This window comes from Astyanax mexicanus, chromosome 21 (genome assembly GCF_023375975.1).
Source record: "Astyanax mexicanus isolate ESR-SI-001 chromosome 21, AstMex3_surface, whole genome shotgun sequence".
Classification (NCBI taxonomy): domain Eukaryota; kingdom Metazoa; phylum Chordata; class Actinopteri; order Characiformes; family Acestrorhamphidae; genus Astyanax; species Astyanax mexicanus.
Window position 1 is genome coordinate 19277266 of NC_064428.1, and position 23319 is coordinate 19300584.

At 37.0% G+C, this 23319-nt stretch overlaps 1 protein-coding gene across 1 annotated transcript; it reads right to left on the reverse strand.

Annotated features, from left to right (window-relative positions):
• Positions 1-1161: 1161 nt before the first annotated feature.
• f10 (coagulation factor X) lies at positions 1162-23118 on the reverse strand. The gene is made up of 16 exons (XM_049469480.1): positions 22989-23118; positions 22729-22892; positions 21559-21583; positions 21280-21393; positions 21019-21156; positions 20111-20211; positions 18409-18529; positions 16333-16989; positions 10888-11019; positions 7829-7989; positions 6923-6947; positions 5540-5653; positions 5315-5446; positions 4064-4386; positions 2376-2493; positions 1162-1869 (listed from the first exon to the last, which is right to left on the reverse strand). The coding sequence occupies exons 1-16, from the start codon at positions 23050-23052 to the stop codon at positions 1250-1252; spliced, it is 3009 nt and encodes a 1002-aa protein (XP_049325437.1). The 5' UTR covers positions 23053-23118; the 3' UTR covers positions 1162-1249.
• Positions 23119-23319: the final 201 nt, after the last annotated feature.

The window sequence follows — 23319 nt, forward strand, 5'->3', positions numbered from 1 at the left end:
GCCTGTTCTCTGCGAAGAGTCTGTGAGGCAGTCAATCAGGTTTTTAGTGTGGATGGGCACTGTTTTTTCCCTGCTAGACTTCCCTGCTTAATTTTTTTCAATGTGGGATGTTTGCAACTATTTAAAACATAAGACATTTCTTTACAGAAATTACAGATGAAGCCAGAGAGTGGTGGGTACTGGTTCCTACACCTTCAAAAGACTCTTATAAACTGGAGAATATTGGCACAGGAAGACGTCTGGCTGACCCACATGGAAACACATTTAGCTCAACTTAACATTGGTCTTCACATAAGTCTCAGTTTCAGCAGAGAAGAGAAGACCAAGAGGAGTGTTCTAAAACTGTTGACTGCTAGTGTATGTTAGAATATATAATAATTGATTTCCACTTTTTTTTAACAATCTGAATATGGACATTATTCTTTACATTGGGTCTAAATTCCATGATGAGCAGACCAACAGAAAGTTTCCATGAAAGTTAAAAAGTTGCCAGATATTGTATTGGAGATATTGTATGTCAGCCAGCATACACTGACATGCCAAGTCATTGGATTGCAGTGTGTAAATTGACCAAATGTTACCTTAAATGATGGACTTGAAATGTGCACAACTATAACATATATGAGGTGTTATCTTGTTAGTGAGTTTGAACACTTAGCCAACGTGCTCATGGCAAGGCCCTGTGAATTATCAGTGAGTTTGAGTGAGGAATGATAGTGGGTGCCAGATTGATTGGAACTTTCCAATTTCGATTTTGTACTAGGAGTACATCATTGAAGGCATACTTACCCATAATAGACAGAGTAGTGGCTTGTTCTCAAGGGTTCTTAGTAGGCTCCAGACCCACTACAATCCTGACCATGAAGAAACAAATAAGAGAATGGGTGGACAGATATTGGAGTTGGAGTTTGGTGCGATTAGAAACAGAACAATATACCTAAAGTAGATGTCTTAAAATCTTAACCTTCAATCCAGTTCCAGTCCTGGGCTTTCTTGGTATTCTTGGTGGGTGTGACACAACATGAAAATTTCCAACATCCAAAATCTGGGACTAAAAACAGGATTCAAGGTCCAGATTTGAAGACCTACAGCCTACAGTTTAGAGTGTAAAACTCATAGCTCTAATCATAGCAGTGACTCAACATAAAAAGCCAACTCACGTGAATCAATAAAGAATCTTTATTTAGTTGTTATTTAATTGATTTGCATGCATCTCTTATATGTGTCTCAGTTTGTGGATGAACTTCTATCACATTGGTATCACAGGCATATACCCAAGGACCTGTCTCTTCTTTCTTGCCTTTCCTGAAGCTCCTGTTTTGGGCATGACCTTGTCCATGACCATCTCGATCCACTTGATGTACTTGGACACCTGCGTGTAGACGCCGTACTTTCCCTTCCGAGCACAACCTTCACCCCAGCTCACCACCCCCGTCACAAACCAGGTGTTTTTGTACTTGGTGACATGCGGTCCGCCGCTGTCGCCCTGGCAGGCGTCTTTGGTCTCTTGGTCATAACCAGCGCAGAACATGCGATTAGAGATCTTGAACTTGGTGGACTCCATGCAGGTGGCTCGGTCGACGTAGGGCACAGTCAGCTTTTGCAAGATGGTGGACTGTGGGCCACCCTCGAAGACACGGCCAAAGCCACTGACCAGGCCGTCTTCTTGTTGCATGAGCACACGCTCTGCAAAGTCGCGTTCAGGCAGGCAGGCGGGGAGGATGTATTTGGTGAAGGTGATGGGCTTGACTAGCTTGATGAGAGCGATGTCATTGTGGTAGGTTTCGGGGACGTAATTCATGTGGACCAGAACCTGGTCGACTGCATGGGTCACCTCACGGCCTTCTCTGGTCAGGGTGTCGAATTCACCTTTAGGAAATAACAGAAAAGATTGTTCAAAGAGTCTCTCTGACATTCTCTATGAAAATGTGGCCTAAATGTAAAAAAATGTGACTTGGCTTAAGCTCTATTTGGACTGCATTAGTTTTACATGGGAGGTGGGATGATGTAGTTATTACTGGTACTCAGTACTCAGTACTTTTATGGAAAAACTAACTTTTGGCAAGTCTTTGTCTAGCGTAAATCTTACATATGTACCATGAACATGTTGCTAAAAATTTCATAATTACTATAAAAAGGATTAAAAAGGTTTATCATAGCTTTGTTTTTAAAAACAGGGTGTAAATCAAGTAACCACTCCCATCTCAGGTCTTTACACCAAGAGTTCTTATGCTGCGAAGATTGGTAATATACTGTATACATTAGAGGCACCTTGTTGTATAATTACTTTACTCTACGTACCCATGTAAACTAATATCATCCAAATATGTCTTAAAACATTTTGTTTAAGATAACAACTTCAGACTCCGGAATACCTAGAATAACTGTGATGGAGCGAGACTGGTTCATGCAGTGGGCAGCAGACAGAATGAAGTATGTGTTCAGGATGGTCCCTCCACAAAATCCGATTTTCTCCTCATTCACCAGCAGGGCCTGTTGGAAACAGTTTAAGAGCAACAGTTCTCCAACAACAAACAAGTAAAATCTGTTAAAATTTGAAAAATATTTTAAAATGTTCCAAAGTATCTCTTCTTTTGTGCTCTCCTAGTCCCAGTTTAGTTTCCCAAATGGTTTCGCTCTAACTCAAATTTGATGAAACTTTTCGATTGCAAAATACCTACATTACATGATTAAACTCTAATATGCTTTTTTAGGTTTTTAAAGCAAGTTTTGTACCTGGTACCAGAAACCAGGTTCCTATTGGCACTGTACTGTTCTGAACTGGTGCACGATCTGTTTGACTAGTTATGGTTTCTTTTTCCATTTTCTGTGTTGCTAAATCAGGACCAGGATGTTCATGGTATTTTGTCAGTGGATGTTGTTGAATATGTCTGGTCTTAATCCGGCATGCTGGCTAAGGGCCTCATGCAACAAGGCTACCACTGTGGTAGTATGCCAGGTACAGGCCTCTTTTGACATCACTACTACAGTGTTAGCAAGCCAGCTACAGGCCTAGTTCAACATTCTGACCGCAGTTAGCACTCTGTTTATATGGGCCTGTCTTACATCCCTATCAACCTGCTTCAACATTGCCACTACAGTGTTAGCATTTGGGTTAGTGGCCTCGTACAACATCCCTATCACAACATTGACTAGGTTTCACTAGCCAATCAGTAGATGCCTACTTTTACTCTCATCTTTTGTGAAATGTTTTTTTTTCCATTTATTCCCATTTTCTCCCAATTTAGCTTGGCCAGTTGTCCTACCCATTCAGCTGCTACTCAGCTGTATATACCCTATTACCGGTGATGCCAAAATACAAGGAGGGTGAAGACTAGCACATGCCTCCTCCGACATATGTGAAGTCAGCCACCGCCTTCTTTTTTACTGATGCAGCACTGCCGAGTAGCATTACAGCGTTCTCAGAGGAAAACGCAGCGACTTGGTTTCTATACATCAGCTCACAGACACCTTGGGCTGATTGACTAGGAATGATGAAGGGAAAGAGCACAATCTACCCACCCAGAGAGAGCAAGGCCAATTGTGCTCTCTTAGGGCTCTGGCAGCTGATGGCCAGCTGCATGACCGGGATTCAAAACAGTGATCTCACGATCATAGTGGCAGCGCTTCAGATGTCAACTGCTCTATTGTCCCCAAGTATGGTTAGCTGTGCTCCCAAAATTTTACCCTCTGTACACAGAACCGTTCAGACCTGTGGTCAGGGAAGTACTTTCGCTTTCTGATGGCAAACACAGACAGGATGAGGTGAAGGTGCTTCTTCCTGCAGGTTAATCTGGTTCTTAAAAATTAAAAGCATATTAAAAAGCATTTACAGTTGTCTAGAGTTAGGTATTGTAGGAAAAATGCCATGATTCCCAATCTGGGTAGTAAATGCATTTATATGCATCTAAATATTCAACTATGCGCACAGGATCTGTACTTTCCAGCATGGTAGAATCCAGGACTTCTTGAAACAAACTAGCACAATGGTAAAGAACTGGCATATAAAGTTTTAATGATTTAATGACAATTAGAAAATGTCATTCAATTAGATTATTTCTACCTGCCACGGACAGTCTCCAGGTTGACAGTCTTCCCCATTGACAATCCTTGTGTCACCAGACCTTTCTGGAATCACTGGTTCCTCTATTACATGTGAACTGAGTTCATCTTCATCAAACCCAAGCAAGCTAAACAAGCTATCTGGATCTGTCTGAGTGGAATTTGAGGCTGCCTTTTTGGTGGGGGATTTCGCAGAATCTTTGGTACTATTTATGATGTTGGGATGGCCAGTGCTATTGGTAGTAACAGTGATGTTTTCCACATCATGATGTGTGAGGAGACTTCGGGTGTTCTTGGGAAGCACTTGACCACATTTGAAGGGATCTGTGAGGAAAACGAGATAAAAGGTTTGTAAACCAGGGTTGGTTGAGCTTTTTTGAGACAAATTCCCTTATTTCTGCAGTAGACAGAAAACATTTGGGTTTAACAGTAAAAAAAAGCCATGCATGCTTATGCCATGACACTACCTCCACTGTGTTTCACAGATAAGCTGGTATGTTTGGGACCTTGAACAGATCTGTTATTTCTCCAAACTTTAGCTTTTCCATCACATAGGTAAAGGTTATTCTTTGTCTCATTAATCCATAATCAGTCCATTAACTTGTCTGTGTACTTCATGCCAAATTTTAGCCTGGTCTACCTATTCTTGCTATTTCGTGATCTTCAGGAGAAAGGTGATCTTTTGTTCATGAAGTCTTCTGCAAACAGTAGATTGTGATACCTGATTCCTGTCCTCCAAAGGTTGTTGCTGATGTCACTAACAGTTGTTTTAGGTTTTTCTTATCATCAACCGCTGTTGTTTGCCTTAGTCTACCTGATTGACATCTATTACTACCAGTACACCAGTGATGACTTTCTTCTTTATGAAATTCCTAACAGTTAAACTATGGACAAAATAGACCCATAAAGAGCTCTATGGTTTTCATGTTGGTTTCTCCTCTAACTATAAATCTATAAATTCACAGTCTGCACAAGCAAAACCCAAATCTCAAACTAAACGTAGACATTCAGTGCTATTTATTGTTTTAACAATCTGTGTGTCAGGACACACCTGGGCAACAAAACACACCTGACAGTCACGTGTTCCAATACTTTTGCTCACAAGAAAAATGTGTGGGTTCAGACATCTTCTGAACTGTGTATCAGATCCAGGTGTAAATATTGGGAAATAAAAGCTGAAATGTTGAACATTTGTTTGTCTTTTAATAAAAAACCCAATGTTTTCAGCCAACATCAGAAAAAAAATTCTTACCATCAGATCTGCAAGACCTTCCATCAGGAGCCAGTTTGTAGCCTTTGGCACATGAACAGACTGCAGTATTGCGCTCCACATTGCAGAAGTGCTCACAACCACCGTTCTTGTCTTCACACAGCATTGGTATAACTAAATAAAAAAAAAAAACATTAGTAAAAACTATTGAATACCTTGTGCAGAAGTGGGATGCTAGATATTTGGTGGTCTTATGACCAAACTTACCAATCTCACAGTTGTAGCCCTGAAACAGTTCAGGGCAGAAGCAGATATATTTATTTATTCCATCTTTGCAAACACCATTGTTGAAACATGGTTGGGATAGGCATGCATCTCCGTCTATAATACAATTGGAGACAAAAGCAGAAATGTAAAATGAATTTTTGCTGCTGAGAGTATTTATCTGTTTACATATATCTGGATCATTATGCATATATCTTGTATCCTGAGAATATTTTAGCCACATGCATTTACACTTGGTTGTCAAATGCATGCCTGTCTGGTGGAATATGCAAATTTGCTTGTGTTGTGCAGAAATTATGACTGGTATTTGGGTTGTACAGTGAGCCTTGGATAGAAAAGAGCTGGACCAGCCTATATGAGTTAGTGTTCTATAGCAATCGGAAGATTAAGTGACTATCCCTCATGACATCCCCATGACATGACAAAATGATCAGGTAAACCTATTCCTTTTTCCTTATTATCCCACCACCTTAAAAAGTGAAGTAGTGCCAAAGTTTCTGTGCCACCTTAAATGTTGCCCCTATTTTCACACAATTAAACTAACACTGACATGTTTGGCATTTTTATTCAACCTTAAACCGTAAAGCAGGCACAGATACCTGGTTTAAGGTGGTAAAAAGTTAAAAGCTGCAGAATAAAAAAATATTTTGGCTTCTTATTTTCTATTCCACTTAAAGAGCTGCAGTGGTTACATAAGTGTTTGCCAGCTGCTTATTATATTTTTATGTGCCACCTTAAATAGGAAAGGCGTAAAATTCAAGTGCTACAACTTGTTTTATTTCTGTTATGGATATTCCACCCTAAATTCTACATCTGCTTCACAATCAGTTTACTATGGAAACCTACTTCTGCCAAAAAATAAGGGTTGTCCACTAAGTCATAATTATGACATACTAAGTCATAATTATAAGATGGTAAGTCGTAATTATAAGATACTAAGTTATGAGAAAATTATTAAAAACTTTAAAATTATGAGAGATTTATTCATAATTATGAGATACTAAGTCAGAATTATGAGCATCTCATAATTCTGAGATAATACCCACAGACATAGTATTTCATAATTATGATTTACTATCTCATAATTATGTCTTAATATCTCATAATTATTACTTAGTGTCTCATAATTTTGACTTAGTGGAAGACCCTTATTTTTTCTAAGTAGCAGGAATGAGCTTCCACAGATTTCAGTCTGGCTAAATGGAGAATAATTAAACTATCAAGTATGAATGCATGTGAAATCTAATCTGTATATAATCCAAATACTAATCACAGAAGGTGATCAGGTGTAAACACTTTGAAATATTGTATATTTGAACATCTGGACTGATTCATTTTAAAACAATAAAGCAATAATCTGCTTACCGTAGTAAACATTCCAGAACTCATCCTATAGAAAGAGAGAGGACAGTTAATATGCTGTATGGCAATGTTTGCAAATTATATATGTTTAAACAGGAACAGCTATCCCTTATTAACCCTTAGAAGTTATTAACTCATTACAATGCTTGTTTTTGTGCTGAAAGATTAGGGCTAGGACAGTAACTGAGCTGAGTTGTAGCTAAGCTAACTTAGCTTTAGCATTTGCATGGTTAAAAAAGATTGGCTCAGAGTGTCATTATCAGAATACTGTGCCTTTTGACCCACACAGGGAGATGTTAGTATTGAAAAAAGTGAGTTTTATGTTTCTGTCACAGACAGGCATAAACTAGCTTGTTTGTATTTTGCTATTTAGCACAAGCTAACACTAACTTGTGGTAAATGCTTAGCATAAATGTTGCATAGCTGGCAACAGCTTATTTGCATAAAAGTGAAAGGCTTTATATGAATAAATCTGAAGGAACTGAAAATGGCAAGAGTAGAGCTGGTGAGATCTTTTTGCATGAGAGTTATTTTGAGCAAAGTACTTATAAACATGTTTTGTACAGTATAGCCCAAATTAAGGCTGATAACTAACTAAAGAACTTGCACTGGTTTCTGACCACTAATGCTCTTTAACTCATCAATTATTAGCATTTACATCTCAAAGGCTTGTCTATATCCATATCAAAATAAAGACCAATATACATTATATGTATATATGTAATATTAAATACATTGTGAAATATGTGCACAAATTCAGACAGAAGACAAACAGATTGTATACAGTATTGTATACAGTATAAAGATGTACATTTACATCCAGTTAATATAGGATGTTAATAGGTTGAAGACTGCAACTTCTAAGGGTTAAAAATGATGGAAAGAGCATGTGAGATGAGTGTAACATGCCGTCTTTTCATTGTTCTCGAAGATCTCGCGGGCCTCCTCATAGCTGCACCTCTCTTCTCTGCACTCTCGCTCCATGTCACCCTTTTTAAACTCCTCAAACACGCTGTTAGCTCGTCTCTTCCGAGTAAAGACCTGGTTGGCATCCTTGTCCTGGAGGAATACTAAAGAGACAGATGTACTACAGCTCATCATCATTGTTGTTAACACAACAGATTTACATTTACTTCAGCACAGCAGAGAAACAGAACACTACAGTAATATATTGCTTAGACTACATCCATTGCATACTTTAACTGGCTTTTTTTTTCTTTTTTACAAATTTATCAAAACTTTTTAATTTCTGTTTGGACAGATCTTAAATAGTGTTTTTTTTTAATTATTTTAAAATGTTGTGTAACATGAAGACTAATATATTAAATTATTTAGTAAGAAACAAATACAGCTCTTGAAAAAAAATAAGTGACCACTTAAAAATGACAAGTTTCTTTGATTTTACCAAATTGAGTATAATCAAGAGGAAGATGAATGATCACAAGCCATAAAGTTATCCAAAAGCAGTGTGTAACACTGGCCAAGATGCATGAAAACAGTGATTAAAACCAGGGTTATTCCACCAAATATTGATTTCTGAACTCTTAAAACTTTATGAATATGAACTAGTTTTCTTTGCATTATTTGAAGTTTGAAAGCTCTGCACTTCTTTATTATTTCAGCCATTTCTCCTTTTTTTTTTTTTTTTTTTTACAAATAAATGCTCTAAATGACAATATTTGTATTTGGAATTTGGGAGAAATGCTGTCTGTCATTTATACAATAAAACAAGAAAGTTTATTGTACTCAAACATATACCTATAAATAGCAAAGTCAGAGAAACTGATTCAGAAATTTAAGTGGCCTCTTAATTCTTCAAAGTATCACCTCTTGCTTAGATGACAGTTTTGCACATTTTGGCTGCATTTTCTCTGTTAGGCTTATGAAGCAGGGTTACCTGAAATGTCTTTCAGTTAACAGCTGTGCGAGTTAATTCGAGAGTTAATTACTTGAATTTCTTGCCTCGTAATGTGTTTGAGAGCATCAGTTGTAAAGTTATGAAGAGGTAGAGTTGGTGTACAGTGAATAGCCCTATTTGAATGTTCTAAGTCTGGATGACTTCAGTATTAATTGTACGAAATTGTACTATAATTTGTACTATGTACAAAAAAAGAAAAACAATGAATGAGTGCCCAAATTTTGACTGTTACTGTACATTAAATTAAAATATGTAAAATAATTCATGCCCTTTAAAGTGACAGACCTAACTCAATTATACACTAGGCAGTTTCCCCTCGGGGATCAATAAAGTATCTGTCTATCTATCTATCTATCTATCTATCTATCTATCTATCTATCTATCTATCTATCTATCTATCTATCTATCTATCTATCTATCTATCTAGTTGGGGCTATAATGCCGCATTCCATTTGAACTCATGTCAAAATTTCTGTGTTCCAAATACAATATTTTTATTGTAATATGCCCATAATTTGGAGTTCTTATTCTGAAAGTTGAAAGAGCCTCACATGGGTGTAACTTTTTTCAGGTGAAAAGTTAAAGTAAAAGTTTTTTTTTTTCTGTGATAAGCTGAAACAAATGTTCAATCCTTAGAAAGTATATAATTAAAAAGAATAAAACATTATATTGCTATCTAATATCGTTCTGGCTTACTGGAACACTTAGGGCTCCTCAGCACTGTCTCGCTTGCAGTTAGCTGCTAATGCTAATGCTCCAGTCTTAGTGCTGGAGAAATTTAGGAATCTAAGCTTACTGTACATAAATGGAAGTGCTTTACTCACCCAAATAAACAGTTATCAGGAAAGAAATCTGTGTAGATTAACATCCAGAGCGCTTTTGACCTATTATTTTCAAATAGATTTAAATTATTTTTTCATTACAGTTTGATTTACTTAGCTTAGCTTTACTTAACATAGTTAGCTGCACTAGTTAATCACAGAATATTATTGTGATTAATCAGACTATTTTTATTTTTTTATCAACTGGCACCACTACTTAAAACACATTCACTGCACTCCATTGCTCTAACTGTGAGACTAACTCTGCATCAATTTACCTAAGAAGTCGTACTTTAGAGCTGGGAATGATGTCACACCTATCAGTTAAACACTCAGATAATTTTACACTATTTCAAAACAGTTAAAAAACAGTTAGCTAAAGACTTTACCTCAGAGTTTACCTCAACTGGGTTGACAATCCTAAATTTGGTCCACTCTTTATATTGCAGGTTATTGTTGTTGTTAGCATTGATTCAGGTTAGCATTGTTAGCAAAACAATATGAAAACGTGCACAGATGGAAGTTGTACATTATTGGGTGTATAACGGGGTTAATAAGACACAGATAGATAGAAGTGCTAATAAACTGTAGGCTATTAAGCTATGGCTTTTACTACTGTTGATATGCAGTGCCGCCATCTTGGATTCTAAACTTGAAGTTTTTGAGGCTCTCACCAACAGTAGGAAATGCGACTTGTGGGGCGTTCCAGTTAAATTTTCTTCTTGGAAATTCTTTCATCCGAGTTAAAATGTAACCCAGCATAATATCATCAATTGCCTGGACCTCTGTTTAGTAAGGTCAATTTAAAGAGTGAATATTTGTGCAAGCACCCATTTTACACTATTTATTAATTTTTTTTAACTGACATTACTTTGTAGAAATTTAAAATACAAAGTAAAATTCTTGTAAAAGACTAATTATATTGACCATGATTGTGTTTTTTAAAGCAATAGATAGGAAAAAATACGAAAGAGTGAATACCATTTAAAGACATAGAACAGAATAAGGTAGATCTCTGTTTGCCTGAGATCACAGCATACTAATGACTCAACATTCTACTATCATGATTGATATGATATCAACCACAGCTTAACACTGCCGAGATACTTCCACTGATCAAACAGAAACCAGAGTAACAGCTTCACAAAGTTTGCAGTAAACTTAAACTACAATCCTGTGGTCAACTATACAATCCCAAAGCACAATTTTCTAATTAGTAGCATACTTACCCTCAGAAGTGGCACAATGTACGAGAAGAAGAAAAAAGAAGGATTTCAAAATGCAAAACATGGCAAGTTTTTTATCACAAGGCGCGTTTCTATAAGAGAGGAGTGAATTCTGGACTGCAGACACAGGAGGTCAATGACCTGAGCGGTAAATGGGGGGAGGAGGAGGGAGATGGGAAGAGAGAGAAAAAAGAAAGAGAAGTGGTGCATACTGGAAGATAATTTTACTTCCAGTATTACTTTTTATTTTTTAAACTTTCATTTCAGTTAGATATCTTACTTAATACCTTCCATTATGTAATTAAAATGAGTTAAGAAATAGGGAAAATAATCTCACATCAAGCAGTTCCATTATTAGTTACATTCCACAAATATTTCTATAAATGGTCATTTTAAATATACTGAATATTCCATATAGAGCTCTGGAAAAAAATAAGAGACCATTTCAGTGTCTGAATCAGTTTCTCTAATTTTGCTATTTATAGGTAATGTACATTGTTGTTTTATTGTATAAATGACAGACAACATTTCTCCCAAATTCCAAACAAAAGTATTGTCATTTAGAGCATTTATTTGCTGAAAATGAGCAATGGCTAAAATAACAAAAACGATGCAGAGCTTTCAGACCTCAAATAATGCAAAGAAAACAAGTTCATATTCATAACGTTTTAAAAGTTCAGAAATATGGGTGGAATAACCCTAGTTTTTAACCTCATTTTTTGTGCAACTTGGCATGTTCTCCTCCACCAGTCTTAAACACTGCTTTTAGACAACTTTATGCCTTTACTCCTGGTGCAAAAAAATCAAGCAGTTCAGCTTAGTTTGATGGTTTGTGATCATTTATCTTCCTCTTCATTATATTCCAGAGGTTTCCAATTCGGTAAAATCAAAGAAGCTAATCATTTTTAAGTGGTCTCTTATTTTTTTCCAGAGCTGTATATGTCTCAGGCAGATATGTAGTCTGATTAGACACTGAATCTTGCCACAAGAGAGCATAAAATGCTTTTTTTCCTTGCCCAATTGATAGGCTCTAAGAGAATATATTTGGGTAGTGTACCTCTTGGTGAGAGCTTGCTGGACTACTAGACATGCCTCTACTATGCATTGAAATGTCCAATTGACATATTGCCCATTTAGAAAGAGAGATTAGACTGAGAGAAGAGGTGTGAGGTGCAGTGGTGTTGTAAATGAGAAAAACATGCACTACTAAGAACTGAAGCAGTATAATCTTTAGCTATCAATCCAGGTTCTGTGATGGTTTGGGATCCGATGATGGTGAGGTTTGTGTATTTCACAAGGTGAGCGCTTCACTCCTGCCCTTAATATGGTGTGACACATTGCCCCAATTGCTGGTGTAATGCTCTGGGAAGACACTGCATATGATTGTCAGTAAACCTAGCAAGATTTGACATCTATGTCTAACAAAAAACCTGGACAATGCCATACTAATGACTTTTGCTGAGTTGTCCATAGCCCTGGAGGTTTTAAGGGGTTTTGTCACCCATATCAGTGGTTGTATTGTTCCTTCGAATAATGCTATAGCAGAGCCACAGTTACAGATTCACTGCTTATCTAAGACAAATCGATGAGAAACAGTGGTGCACGTCAATGCAAGAGCACACAGAGAAAAAAGAGACTGTAAAAAAGATGGACGCCGTGTCGCCATTCCCATTCATTCAATGAAAATGAAGCCAAAATCTTCCGCCATGTTGGCGATCCTGAAACCAGAGTCTGCGCAGTAGAGACCAGAGGAGGGAGAAAGACTGTGGAGAGAAAGCCTAATCATTTGAATAAACCCGCCCCTGAGGGCTGCCTTCTATACACAGTCTATGGTCCCACCCATACAGTCATTGGTCCCACCCCGGCTAGATGTAACCCAGCCCTTTTACAATAACCACACCTTTTTGAATAGAGCTTAATAATTCTGTGGGGATATAAAAATATGACAATGTATGTCACTAGCTGAGTTTACACTAGCTGTTGCATTTAATTAATGGAGGTAGAATTGCAGTATATTGGAAAAAAACGTGATTGAAAATTGTCTGTTTTGCCATTGAAACCTATGGGGATGGGTGGTATTACACAGCTTTCTGCCACCGAACAGCAGGGGGCGCCCGACCTGTGGTGGCTTCACATTTGAGAGACGATGCTCTGTCCAGCTACACACAGTCTATGATTTAAACAGATACATTAAAGACAAAAAAATTACCTACAAAAAACCTGAACATTTAGAGATAATAATTTTTCTGGGACTGGCTATTAAGAAAAACGACAATCCAGGTGAAACCTGGACAGGTGGCAACCTTACTCCTAGTAGTGATACAATGGGCGCAAACAGCTTAGCGATACGTGCAGGACATTCCATGGCCACATTACCTCTGATGGAAGGGCTTCTAAATGGCATTTTTCAGCAGGATAATGCTCACTCACACACAGCAAAGTCTCTGCCAGACTACAACACTTCCTTAGCCTGCTTGCTCTCCAGTTTATCACCAATTATGCATTTATGGAACCAGCTAGAATGCCAGGGTTGGCAACCTTTAAGTGTGCAGGTTCTACAGACCCAGCTGCAACATCCATCCATCCATCCATCCATTCATTCATTGCCAATACCTGCTTTATCCGCCCCAGCTGCAACAATTGTGGCCAAATGTGCTACACGATGTCATATGGAACTTTTGTACCTCCTAGTGTTGAAGTACTCGAATAAGGTCTCTGTCTTGAGACCAAAAACGAGCGGTCTCGGAATCTCTGTTGTTTGGAATTGGTCTCGATCTCAGAGTGAGGTGGACTCGGACACTGAGGACGAGACCAGCCAAAACCAAATCAGTCCTTTCTAAAATCTGCACACAGATTGGCTAACAGAGAAAAACAAGCAACTCCCACTTTCAGTCAGTATCCAATCAATGAACACTTTTCATTTGGAATTCGCTAGTTGTGTGGGATGACGTGTTACTTGTTACTAGTTTTTGCGGGCGCGTGAGCATAGTTCTGTTCTGGTACATGTGATTAGTAGTTTAATTCAATATAGTAGTAATTATTAGTTTGATTGATTTCACATTTTATATTTTAAGAAATGGAATTTGATTCAGATTAAAGGACCAATATGTAACTAATTTTCAGTAGTAAATGATAAAATGATCAGGATGTATCATCAGATATTAAGAAAACATGTTGAGTGAAAGTACTGGCAGCTCTTGTTAGCATGGCTTCACCCCGTACGTTCCTATTTTAAGTGTGCAGTCCGTCCTGGTGTTTGTGTTTGTTTTATCCTCTAACTCCACCTGCTGCTCGTTCTACAACACTTTTTCCCCCCCGAGGTTGCCAGCACGTACAGCGAGCGCAGCACAGCAAAGGAGCTAGCAGAGCTGGTTCAGTTAAACCTCAGCTGCTACACAGCTTAAAAAGCCTCATCATGTCTCACTCTCTGTGATGTTTTGAAATTGGACTGCTGTAGCCATTTCACACTCGCTCTCAGTTCCTACAGAATGTACCTTTACGTTTTAGAAGAGACACAGTTTAAGCAGCATTTTGAAAAATACAGACTATAATTTAATGTATTTTCGGTCTTGGTCTTTATCTCGGTCTTGACTACAACACTAGTACCTCCATACCAATCATATACATGTTGAGGCGTATATATTGTGTGATCTAGAGCCTCCTTTTACTTGTATAGTTTTCCCAATAAACATATTCCTTTGCTCTAATATTATAATCACTTAACTCACTTTTTATTTTCATTTGATTCTTCCATATTGGGTTATTTTTGGTCAGTGAGTGAATTGCATATTCACTTATATATCTGGTGTATATTTGCTTACATTGTAATAGAGATTGTATATGGGTGCTTAAATGTATAGTTGCTACTTGATGTCCTCTGAAGCCCCTATAAGCAAAACACAACTTTAAAAACAAGAAGACCCACCCAGTGTCAAACTACTTATCTCCAACCAATCATATCAGCTTGCTCAAAAAGAGCAAACCCAACTGCTCTTAGGACTGTGAGCTAATATTTACGCTGTGTGACCATCGTCCCCATGTTACCAGCTACAGAGCCAGTTCAGATATAAATACACTTTCTGACCAAACTGAATAAAAAAAAGTGTAATTTACAATTATTGCAATTGCAATATTAAACCGAAAGGAACCCTGCTGGGCCACTTCAAGCCTGGATACAAGATGAGAATGTGGCCCTGCCATGAGGCGAAACACAATTGGCTACAGGATGTAGTGTCACTGCTATTCCTGTATCACTACACTGTAATACAAACAATAAGTTATGAGCAATAAGTTATGAAAACATATATTTTTAAAAATTATTTTAACTTTAACTGAGTTTCAACTAGATTTTATGTGTTTTAGCCTTTCAACTTAAGTTTTGAAGTAAGTTAAATAAATTGGAAAATTGGACTAAGTTTAAAAATGTTTTTGTGATTGGTACCTCTGTTTATAGAAGTTTATTTAAAGCAATTGAAATTGGGCCATTGGGCAACTGGATAGTGAATGCTCTATGCAAGCCTAAAAAACACACAAAAAAACTGCACTGATGTTGGATTTAATCATTTTTCTCACAATACGAACCCTCCCCCCTTTACTTTACTGCTGATGTCCTAATGCAAAGTTTGAACAACTAGTTTACTAAATTTACTAAATTATATTATGGCAGCATGGCCAGTATACTATGGGTGGACCACATCTGTGATCACTTACAAATCTGCCTTAGATAAAACTGAATACTAAGTTTAGTATAAAAAAAAAATAAATAAGATGAATCCAATATTTTTCAACAGAAAAATTAAAAAAGAAAAAAAATCCCATGTATGATATATTGACAAAAGAGTTCTACACCAACAGTTGCTGAATACATATCTTTATTTCAGAAATCTACAGTGGCTTAACAGATATACAGCTCCTGAAAAAATAAGAGACCATTTCAATTTCTGAATCAGTTTCTCTGATTTTGCTATATATACGTATTTGTTTGAGTAAAATGAACATTGTTGTTTTACTCTATAAACTACGGACAATATTTTACCCAAATTCTAAATTAAAATATTGTCATTAAGAGCATTTATTTGCAGAAAATGAGAAATGGCTAAAATAACAAAAAAAAATGCAGAGCTTTCAGACCTCAAATAATGCAACAAAAAAAAAGTTCATATTTATAATAGTTCAGAAATCAATATTTGGTGGAATAATCCTAGTTTTTAATCAGTTTTAATGCATCTTGGCATCTCCTCCACCAGTCTTACACACTGCTTTTGGATAAATTTATGCCACTCCTGGTGCAAAAATTTAAGCAGTTCAGCTTGGTTTGATGGCTTTTGATCATTCATCTGCTGCTTGATTATATTTCAGTATTGTAAAATCAAAGTCATAATTTCTCATAATTTCTAAATTGTCTCTCATTTTTTTCCAAAGCTTTACAGAAGGTCTATGATTAATTTTTAATCTTTTTTTTTGCCTGTTCAAGAGGAGGAGCTGCTGTGACTGAAGCATTTAGACTCGTGCTGAGTGTGTCTAGCTTGGCAGCTGGAGTGGATATGCCCTGCTGAATGAAATCTAAAAAGTTGGAAACTTTGGTGTATATCCCATAGAATCCTGGATGGGCACAGCCCTTACCCCAGGACACTATCCCTGTTAGAAAGGTAGTGTCTTCATACTTAGTGACTAGAGGGCTGCCGTCATCTCCTCGACAGGACTCCTGACTGCCCTCAAAATACCCAGCGCAGAACATGTTATCAGTGATATTAACCCCACTCTTAACAGCACACAGCGGCTTGGACAAGATTGGTACAGCAAGCTTGCGTAGCACAGGGGAAACTGGGCCTCTGGGACCCTGAAAGCCCCGGACGTTACCCCCTTCTGTCCGCTGGCCCCATCCACTCACAGTATGGAAGCGGACAGCGGCTAGCTCTGTCTCAGCAAACTGGAATGTTGGCAAACAGACAGGGACAACGTGAGGTGAAAACGTAGCTGGATCACGTAGCCGCAAAAGAGCCAGGTCGCTGTCCAATGACACAGGGTCGTAGTCCTTGTGGATGATCACGCTGCTTACAGGAAAAGCTTGCTCTGTGCCGTCCATTATGTCAATATTATGGTCGCCTGGTAAAACAGATCAGATACAGCAGAACAATTATGGCTCCGGTTTTATTTTTTAATATATCAGGATTTGAATTCCAATCTGATGTAGTCACATCTCCATTTATTGGATTTAGAGTGGATTTCAAAAGTATTTATACCCCTTGAAGTTTTTTTCATTTTGTTACATTTCATACCTTTTACATATCACACTTTTTTAGATTTTTATTGATTAACAATTTTCAAATCTATGTATCACTTTCATTCCACTTCACAATTATGTGCTACTTTGTGTTGGTCGATCACTTAAAATATCAGTAAAATACATTTAAATTTGTGGTTGTAAGATGTCAAAATGTGAAAAGGTTTAGGGGGTATATATACTTTTGCAAGCCACTGTACATCTGATGTAGGATCACATGATGGAAAGTGCTTCACATTGATTGAATACAAATTAGTAGACATTTATCTGATCTATGACCACATACTGAAAGTGTCTCAATCTTAATATCGGCAATGTATTGGATACATATCAAATCTAGGACCACATTACCAAAGATTTACCGTATTTTTCTATGATATCCTTTAATTTTCCCAAAAGTCGGCATTATGCCTTATAATCCAGTGCGCCTTATGTATGACTTCTACCAGTTGGGTACTAAGGAGGGTTCTCAGGGTTCCTCAGTCTAGCGATATTGTGCAGGCAGCATTTACGTCCCGCTAATGCTGCTGCACCCAGCCTTAGTGCTGGAGAAACTTCACTAAAACTCACCCTCAGACAAAACACTAAAAATTTAAGCATACTGTAAATAAACAGAAGCACTTTACTTGCCCAAATAAACATTTTCAGGAGAGAAATCTGTGTAGATTTACATCCAGTGCTTGTTTTACTTTGAAAGAAAACATTTTTTTTATTAGAGTTTTGTTTACTTCCCCCAGCTTCCCCATTAGAAGGGAAACATGGCGACACCCTTACTCACTTCGATGTAGGCATCCTTACTTGTGTCACTTAATGCGCCTTATAATCCAGTGCGCCTTATGTATGAAAACAGAGCTGAAAATAGACGTTCATTGACAGTATATCATCTGGTGTGCCTTACAGTCCAAAATTCTTATTCTGAACCATGAATTAAATAGACATCTGATCTGGGCCCACTTTATGGAAGTGGTTTACTCTCAGGTTGGACCATGTACTGGAACACATTTGAGGACTCAGTTATGGAAGTGTTTTACTCTGAAAATAGGACATGTATGCCATACATATCTGATCTATGAATAAATCTGTTTGTGTGTTCACACTGCTCTGGATAAAATTCGATAGGCAATCTTTGCAATTTGAACACAGGCTTTGTGTAGTGATCTAAGCTACTGCCATATTAACCCTTTCACTCCCATACACATAAATATCATGTCAGCACAATCGTAAAACTGAATGTGAAATACCTGCTATAACCTTCAAATGATTTATATCTTTTTCATGCACACAGTGAGCAGCAGTAATGATCCAACTGGCATCCACTAAAACTCCACCACAGAGACTTTCTCCTTTATAATCCAACAGGACCTGTGTAGACACAATGTGAGCAGATGGTCAATCTTGTGAAGAGTGCTAACAAAAAGTCTATGCTAGACTCATAATGTGTTTTAAAACCACAGAATTTATAACAGCTATGCGTATTGTAAAGATAATTCATCAATCATTATTCTTAATAATGCCACACATAGAGAAAACTGTGTCTCTTATCCTAAAGGAGAACTCAAACATACAATTAGGCCTTTCACGAGAATTATTTTTATTGAATATATTTTCCCAGACATTATTGTGGTAGATTATATTATTTCCATTTAATTCTACTGACATAATGATAATAAAATAGCATATTAATGCAATTAAACCCTTTTTAAAGGACAATGAACATTTAATTAATAAATAATGAATATTTTGGGAGACTAATATATATTTTTATTCCTATGCTTACAAATGTGTGTGGTGGTGCTTTTATTATTGATGCACTGATCATTAAGGAATGTATGCCTAAAACATTGTTAAAATTTATTCATGTACAAAAAAACCAACATGAAGGAAAAATGAACGAGGTTAGCAAAATTATTGAGTTTATTAAGTCATATACATATATTGTTTAATAAATTGATTACATATTTATCGTAATACAATAATGCCTATGGCATTGCTATAAATGGTTGCATTGTCTGGTTTAGTTGTCCTTTTATGCTGTCAAAGAAGACGCATAATACAAACAATAAGTGTGCATTACTATTTTTTTTTACTTAAGTATTGAATGTAGTTTATTCTAAAATTTACAACTGAAGGAAAAAAAGTACAAGTATAAGTGGAGAGCAGTGGAAAGTTTAAGTATCATATCGCTGACAGACAGCAGCGCAAAAAGCAGAACAGGAGCAGTGAGGTCTACTTATAAGATCAGCTTGATATGCTTAATTCGCTTAAACTCTGTGATCGTGCAAAGAGAGCATCTACCGCTCTGGCTTTAGTGATAATGTGGGGTTTGGAATGATTCCTAACATTTATATAAATGTAATGAGTAACGATACAGCACATAAAAAATGTATCAGTAAAAGTAAAAGTATTAAACTCATCTTAAATATGTAGTAAAGTAAAAGTAATACTCCAGTAGATACAATTACAGCATTTTAGCACCTAAGTACAGTAGTGAAGTACTTCTACCTCATTACTATACATCTCTGGCAACTGTGTTTACTATAAGTGAATAATGTGTTAGCAGCAGCTCCTGTTATTCTGAAATATTTTATGTTCTGATTTTTGTTTTAGCCAAAAAGTTGCTGAACAGCCACTGTCCAAACAGCATCAGAGCAGTGCTCTGTTTGCTTTTCCAATGTATATATGAACTCAAGGGGCAGTCCTTATGTATTACTTCACTAAAGAAAAACAATCAAAGGTTAGGGGGATCAAATGATTCTAAAGATAATTCTGTCAATAACATATATACAAATAAAACACTCTATATTACATTGATAGAGTCAGTTTAAAACGTTTATATTTCCTGTTGTTTATGCAAAAGACTATTATTAATAGATTATCCAGATTCCATAAACATTACAGTAGAGCTGAAAAAGTGGTATGTCGTTTGTAACATGTATGGGTTACCTGCCAGGGGCAGTGGCCTTTAGGGCACTGATTTCCACTAACTGCTCGTGGTAAATCTGTCTGATTCATCTGAAGAGGTGCCCTCCCGCAGGGATACTGGACTAAAGGACATTTAAAGAAAATATTACAATATAAGTAACCAACCGGACACAGTTAATGGCATCTACTTCAATTTCCTTCAAACTGACCACCAAAGAAATGTGTTTATTTTCTCCATAAGGAACAGAGCTTGCTGATTAATCACTTTTTATTTACTACACCACATCAGCAGAAGCTGGGAGAGTATAGAAAATGCAAAAAAATAAAGAAACAAAAAAATAAATTGCATTTCATTTGATTGCAGACAGTACAGACCAAATATTTTAGGCCTACAACACATGTAAAAAATATTTAATTAAAGAAATGAAGTTGATCAGACAACAAAAAACGGTTTATACTATCTACAAGAATCGAAGGGAATGTAAAAAACACTGTTTTTTTAATTAGCATTTTCCATACTGTCCCAGACTTTTATGTTTTGGGGTTGTTAATTGCGATTTTGGCTTTCAACTATAATAAAAACTAGAACTAGAAAAAAGTTTGCACAGCTAAAGTGGACTCAATTTCCAGTGTTTGCTAACTGGTTGCAAAGCAGTTGCTATGGTGTTGGTAAGTGAAACCTGGATGGATGCTACAGTGTTACAAAGTGCTAATGTTTGCTAGGATGTTGCTATGGTATCCTAGATGCTTGATTTGCAATGGACAACCATAAAAATACAATGGAAAAACACAGACACAGTCTTCTGTTCAATTCAATAGTATAATAACTATAAATATGACTTTTTCATTTTTAAAGAGCCTAAATAAAAATATAAAAGTAATCTACTGTTACACTTTGTTATGTTTTTTTTAATTGTTAATTTTGGAACCTTGTGCAATGCAGGTCTTTCCGTCCACTCCAAGAGAATAACCCGAGGCACATGAACATTTCCGCCTGGGGCCTGAACCATCACAGAAGTGCTCACAGCCACCATTTAGATACAGGCACTTCAGAGTGTCTTCAAAAACTAAAAGAGAAAACATTTTTTGTGGCATATCAGTATAGATCAGACAAAATGCAAAAACATGCATATTTCTAAAAACAAAAGCAATTTTTTATCTTATTGAGGTGATTTTTTTTTTTATTTTACCTTCTTGACAATATTTTCCCTCAAAGCCCTCCAGGCACTGGCAAACATAGGACTTTCCCAAATATATACAAGTCCCATTGTTTTTGCATGGGTTGGTCAAGCACGGCTCCCGGGCTGGTGTATAAAAATAAAACAGATTTCCAGGTGTTAAACTAAACTGTGTAGCAGCAATCCAGAACTCAAAATGATTACTAGTGAACAGTATTGTTTGTATCTGCAAACACTGTACAAATGTCCTTTAAAATATGTTTATTAGCCTTGATCATCAGTGAAACTCACCATGGTATGTCAGCCAAAAAGCTTTCTGTGAAGAAAACAACACAAGCAGGAGTTACTCTGCCATTCAACAATATAGAAACCCATTTACACCTTGTCTCTTTCTGTGACTATAGTATCTAGATTATATCCTGATCACATTTAACCACATGCATTTACACTTGGTAGCCAATTGTGTTTCCAACCGTCAAATTTGAGAGACGATTCATAGCTTAATAAAGGTGAATTGGATGCAGCTCATATGTGGAGCATCTTACATGCTCAGGTCGAGGAGTAGAAAAAAGGCCAGGCAGTCGTGGCCAGGAGGCCAGGAGATGTGTGGATACGTGAGAGAAGCATGTAGTGCATGTGTAAAAACAAAAAGACGCATTAATTACGTTTTGATTGTTCACATTCATTTTGCATGTCCGTGGATTGGATTCGTATCCGATTTAGGACCACAAATGAAAGTGACTCAAATCTGATTTGAAAAACTTGTCAAATCTTTAAAAAATCAGATCTGAGCCACAATGAGCAAAAAATCTGATTTGAGTCACTTCAGAAAATACCTTAGTATAATATAATATACTATATAATATAATATTATATCATAGACTATATAATATAATATAATATAGTATAATATAATATCAAAATAATGACTTAGTATCTCAATATAAAGACGTAATATCTCAAAATCTCAAAATAATGACTTAGTATCTCAATATAAAGACTTAGTATCTCAAAATCTCAAAATAAGGATTTAGTATGTCAAAATAACAACTGAGTATCTCAGAATAGCGGCTTGATATCTCAAAATAACGACTTAGTACTCAAAATCTCAACTTAGTATCTTTAAATAACAACTCAGCGTCTCAAAATAACAACTTAGCATCTCAAAATAACGATTTAGTATCTGAAAATCACAAGATAGTATCTCAAAATAACAACTTAGTATCTCAACATCTCAAAATAACAACTTAGTATCTCAAATTAACGACTTAGTATCTCAAAATTATGAGTTAGTATCTCAAGATAACAACTTAGTATCTCAGAATAAGGACACTTGTCAGACTGGTCAGACAGATATGAATTTAATGATAAAAACCAGGCGCAGGATGTGTACAGTTATGTTAGGTAGTGTGAATATTGAGATTAGGGGAAGGAGCTCTGGCTCTGTGGAGTTTATCTCACCGTTTTATCGTCGTTCTCGAAGACCTCTCGCGCCTCCTCGTAGTCGCAGATCTCCTCTCGACACTCGCGCTCCAGGTTCCCGGGCTTCAGCTCCTCCAGGAAGCCCGAGTTCGCGCGCCGGGAGCGCCGCAGCAGCGCGTTAGCGTCTGCGCTCCTCAGGAACACTGAGAGAGGAGGATAACCCGCGGGTAAACACTGAGGAGAACAGTCTGAGAGTTTAAGAGCGTGTTTGCGGTGTTTTTCGGGAGTTGAGCTCTTACCTTTCCCGGATATTTGGTGGCAGAAACAGGCCAGCAGCAGCAGCAGCAGCGTGAGGGTCTTCATGATTCAGAGCTGAGCAGAGCAGCTGTGGAGGTCAACACCACTCCACAGGGTCAACTTCGACCCCGCAGAGCAAAAGAGGGGGGTTTAGACACAAGCAGACAGGCTTCACTCTACACATTTCAAGATCAGTTAGTGAGCTGTTCAGCCTGTGTGAAGAGCTTTAAAAAAAAAAAAAAAAAAAAAAACTTAGATTGCAATATCTGAACTTTACCTAAATTTGATACAGAAACCATGTGACAATACAATACAATGTGTTCTAAATGAACA

Coding starts and splice junctions, on each gene's coding strand:
- f10 (XM_049469480.1), bottom strand. CDS start 23,052: ATGAAGACCCTCACGCTGCTGCTGCTGCTGCTGGCCTGTTTCTGCCAC. Junction 21,394..21,558: donor TTTTTGGCTGACATACCATG/GTGAGTTTCACT, acceptor TTTATACACCAG/CCCGGGAGCCGTGCTTGACC. Junction 18,530..20,110: donor AAGGCCACTGCCCCTGGCAG/GTAACCCATACA, acceptor GTGTCTACACAG/GTCCTGTTGGATTATAAAGG.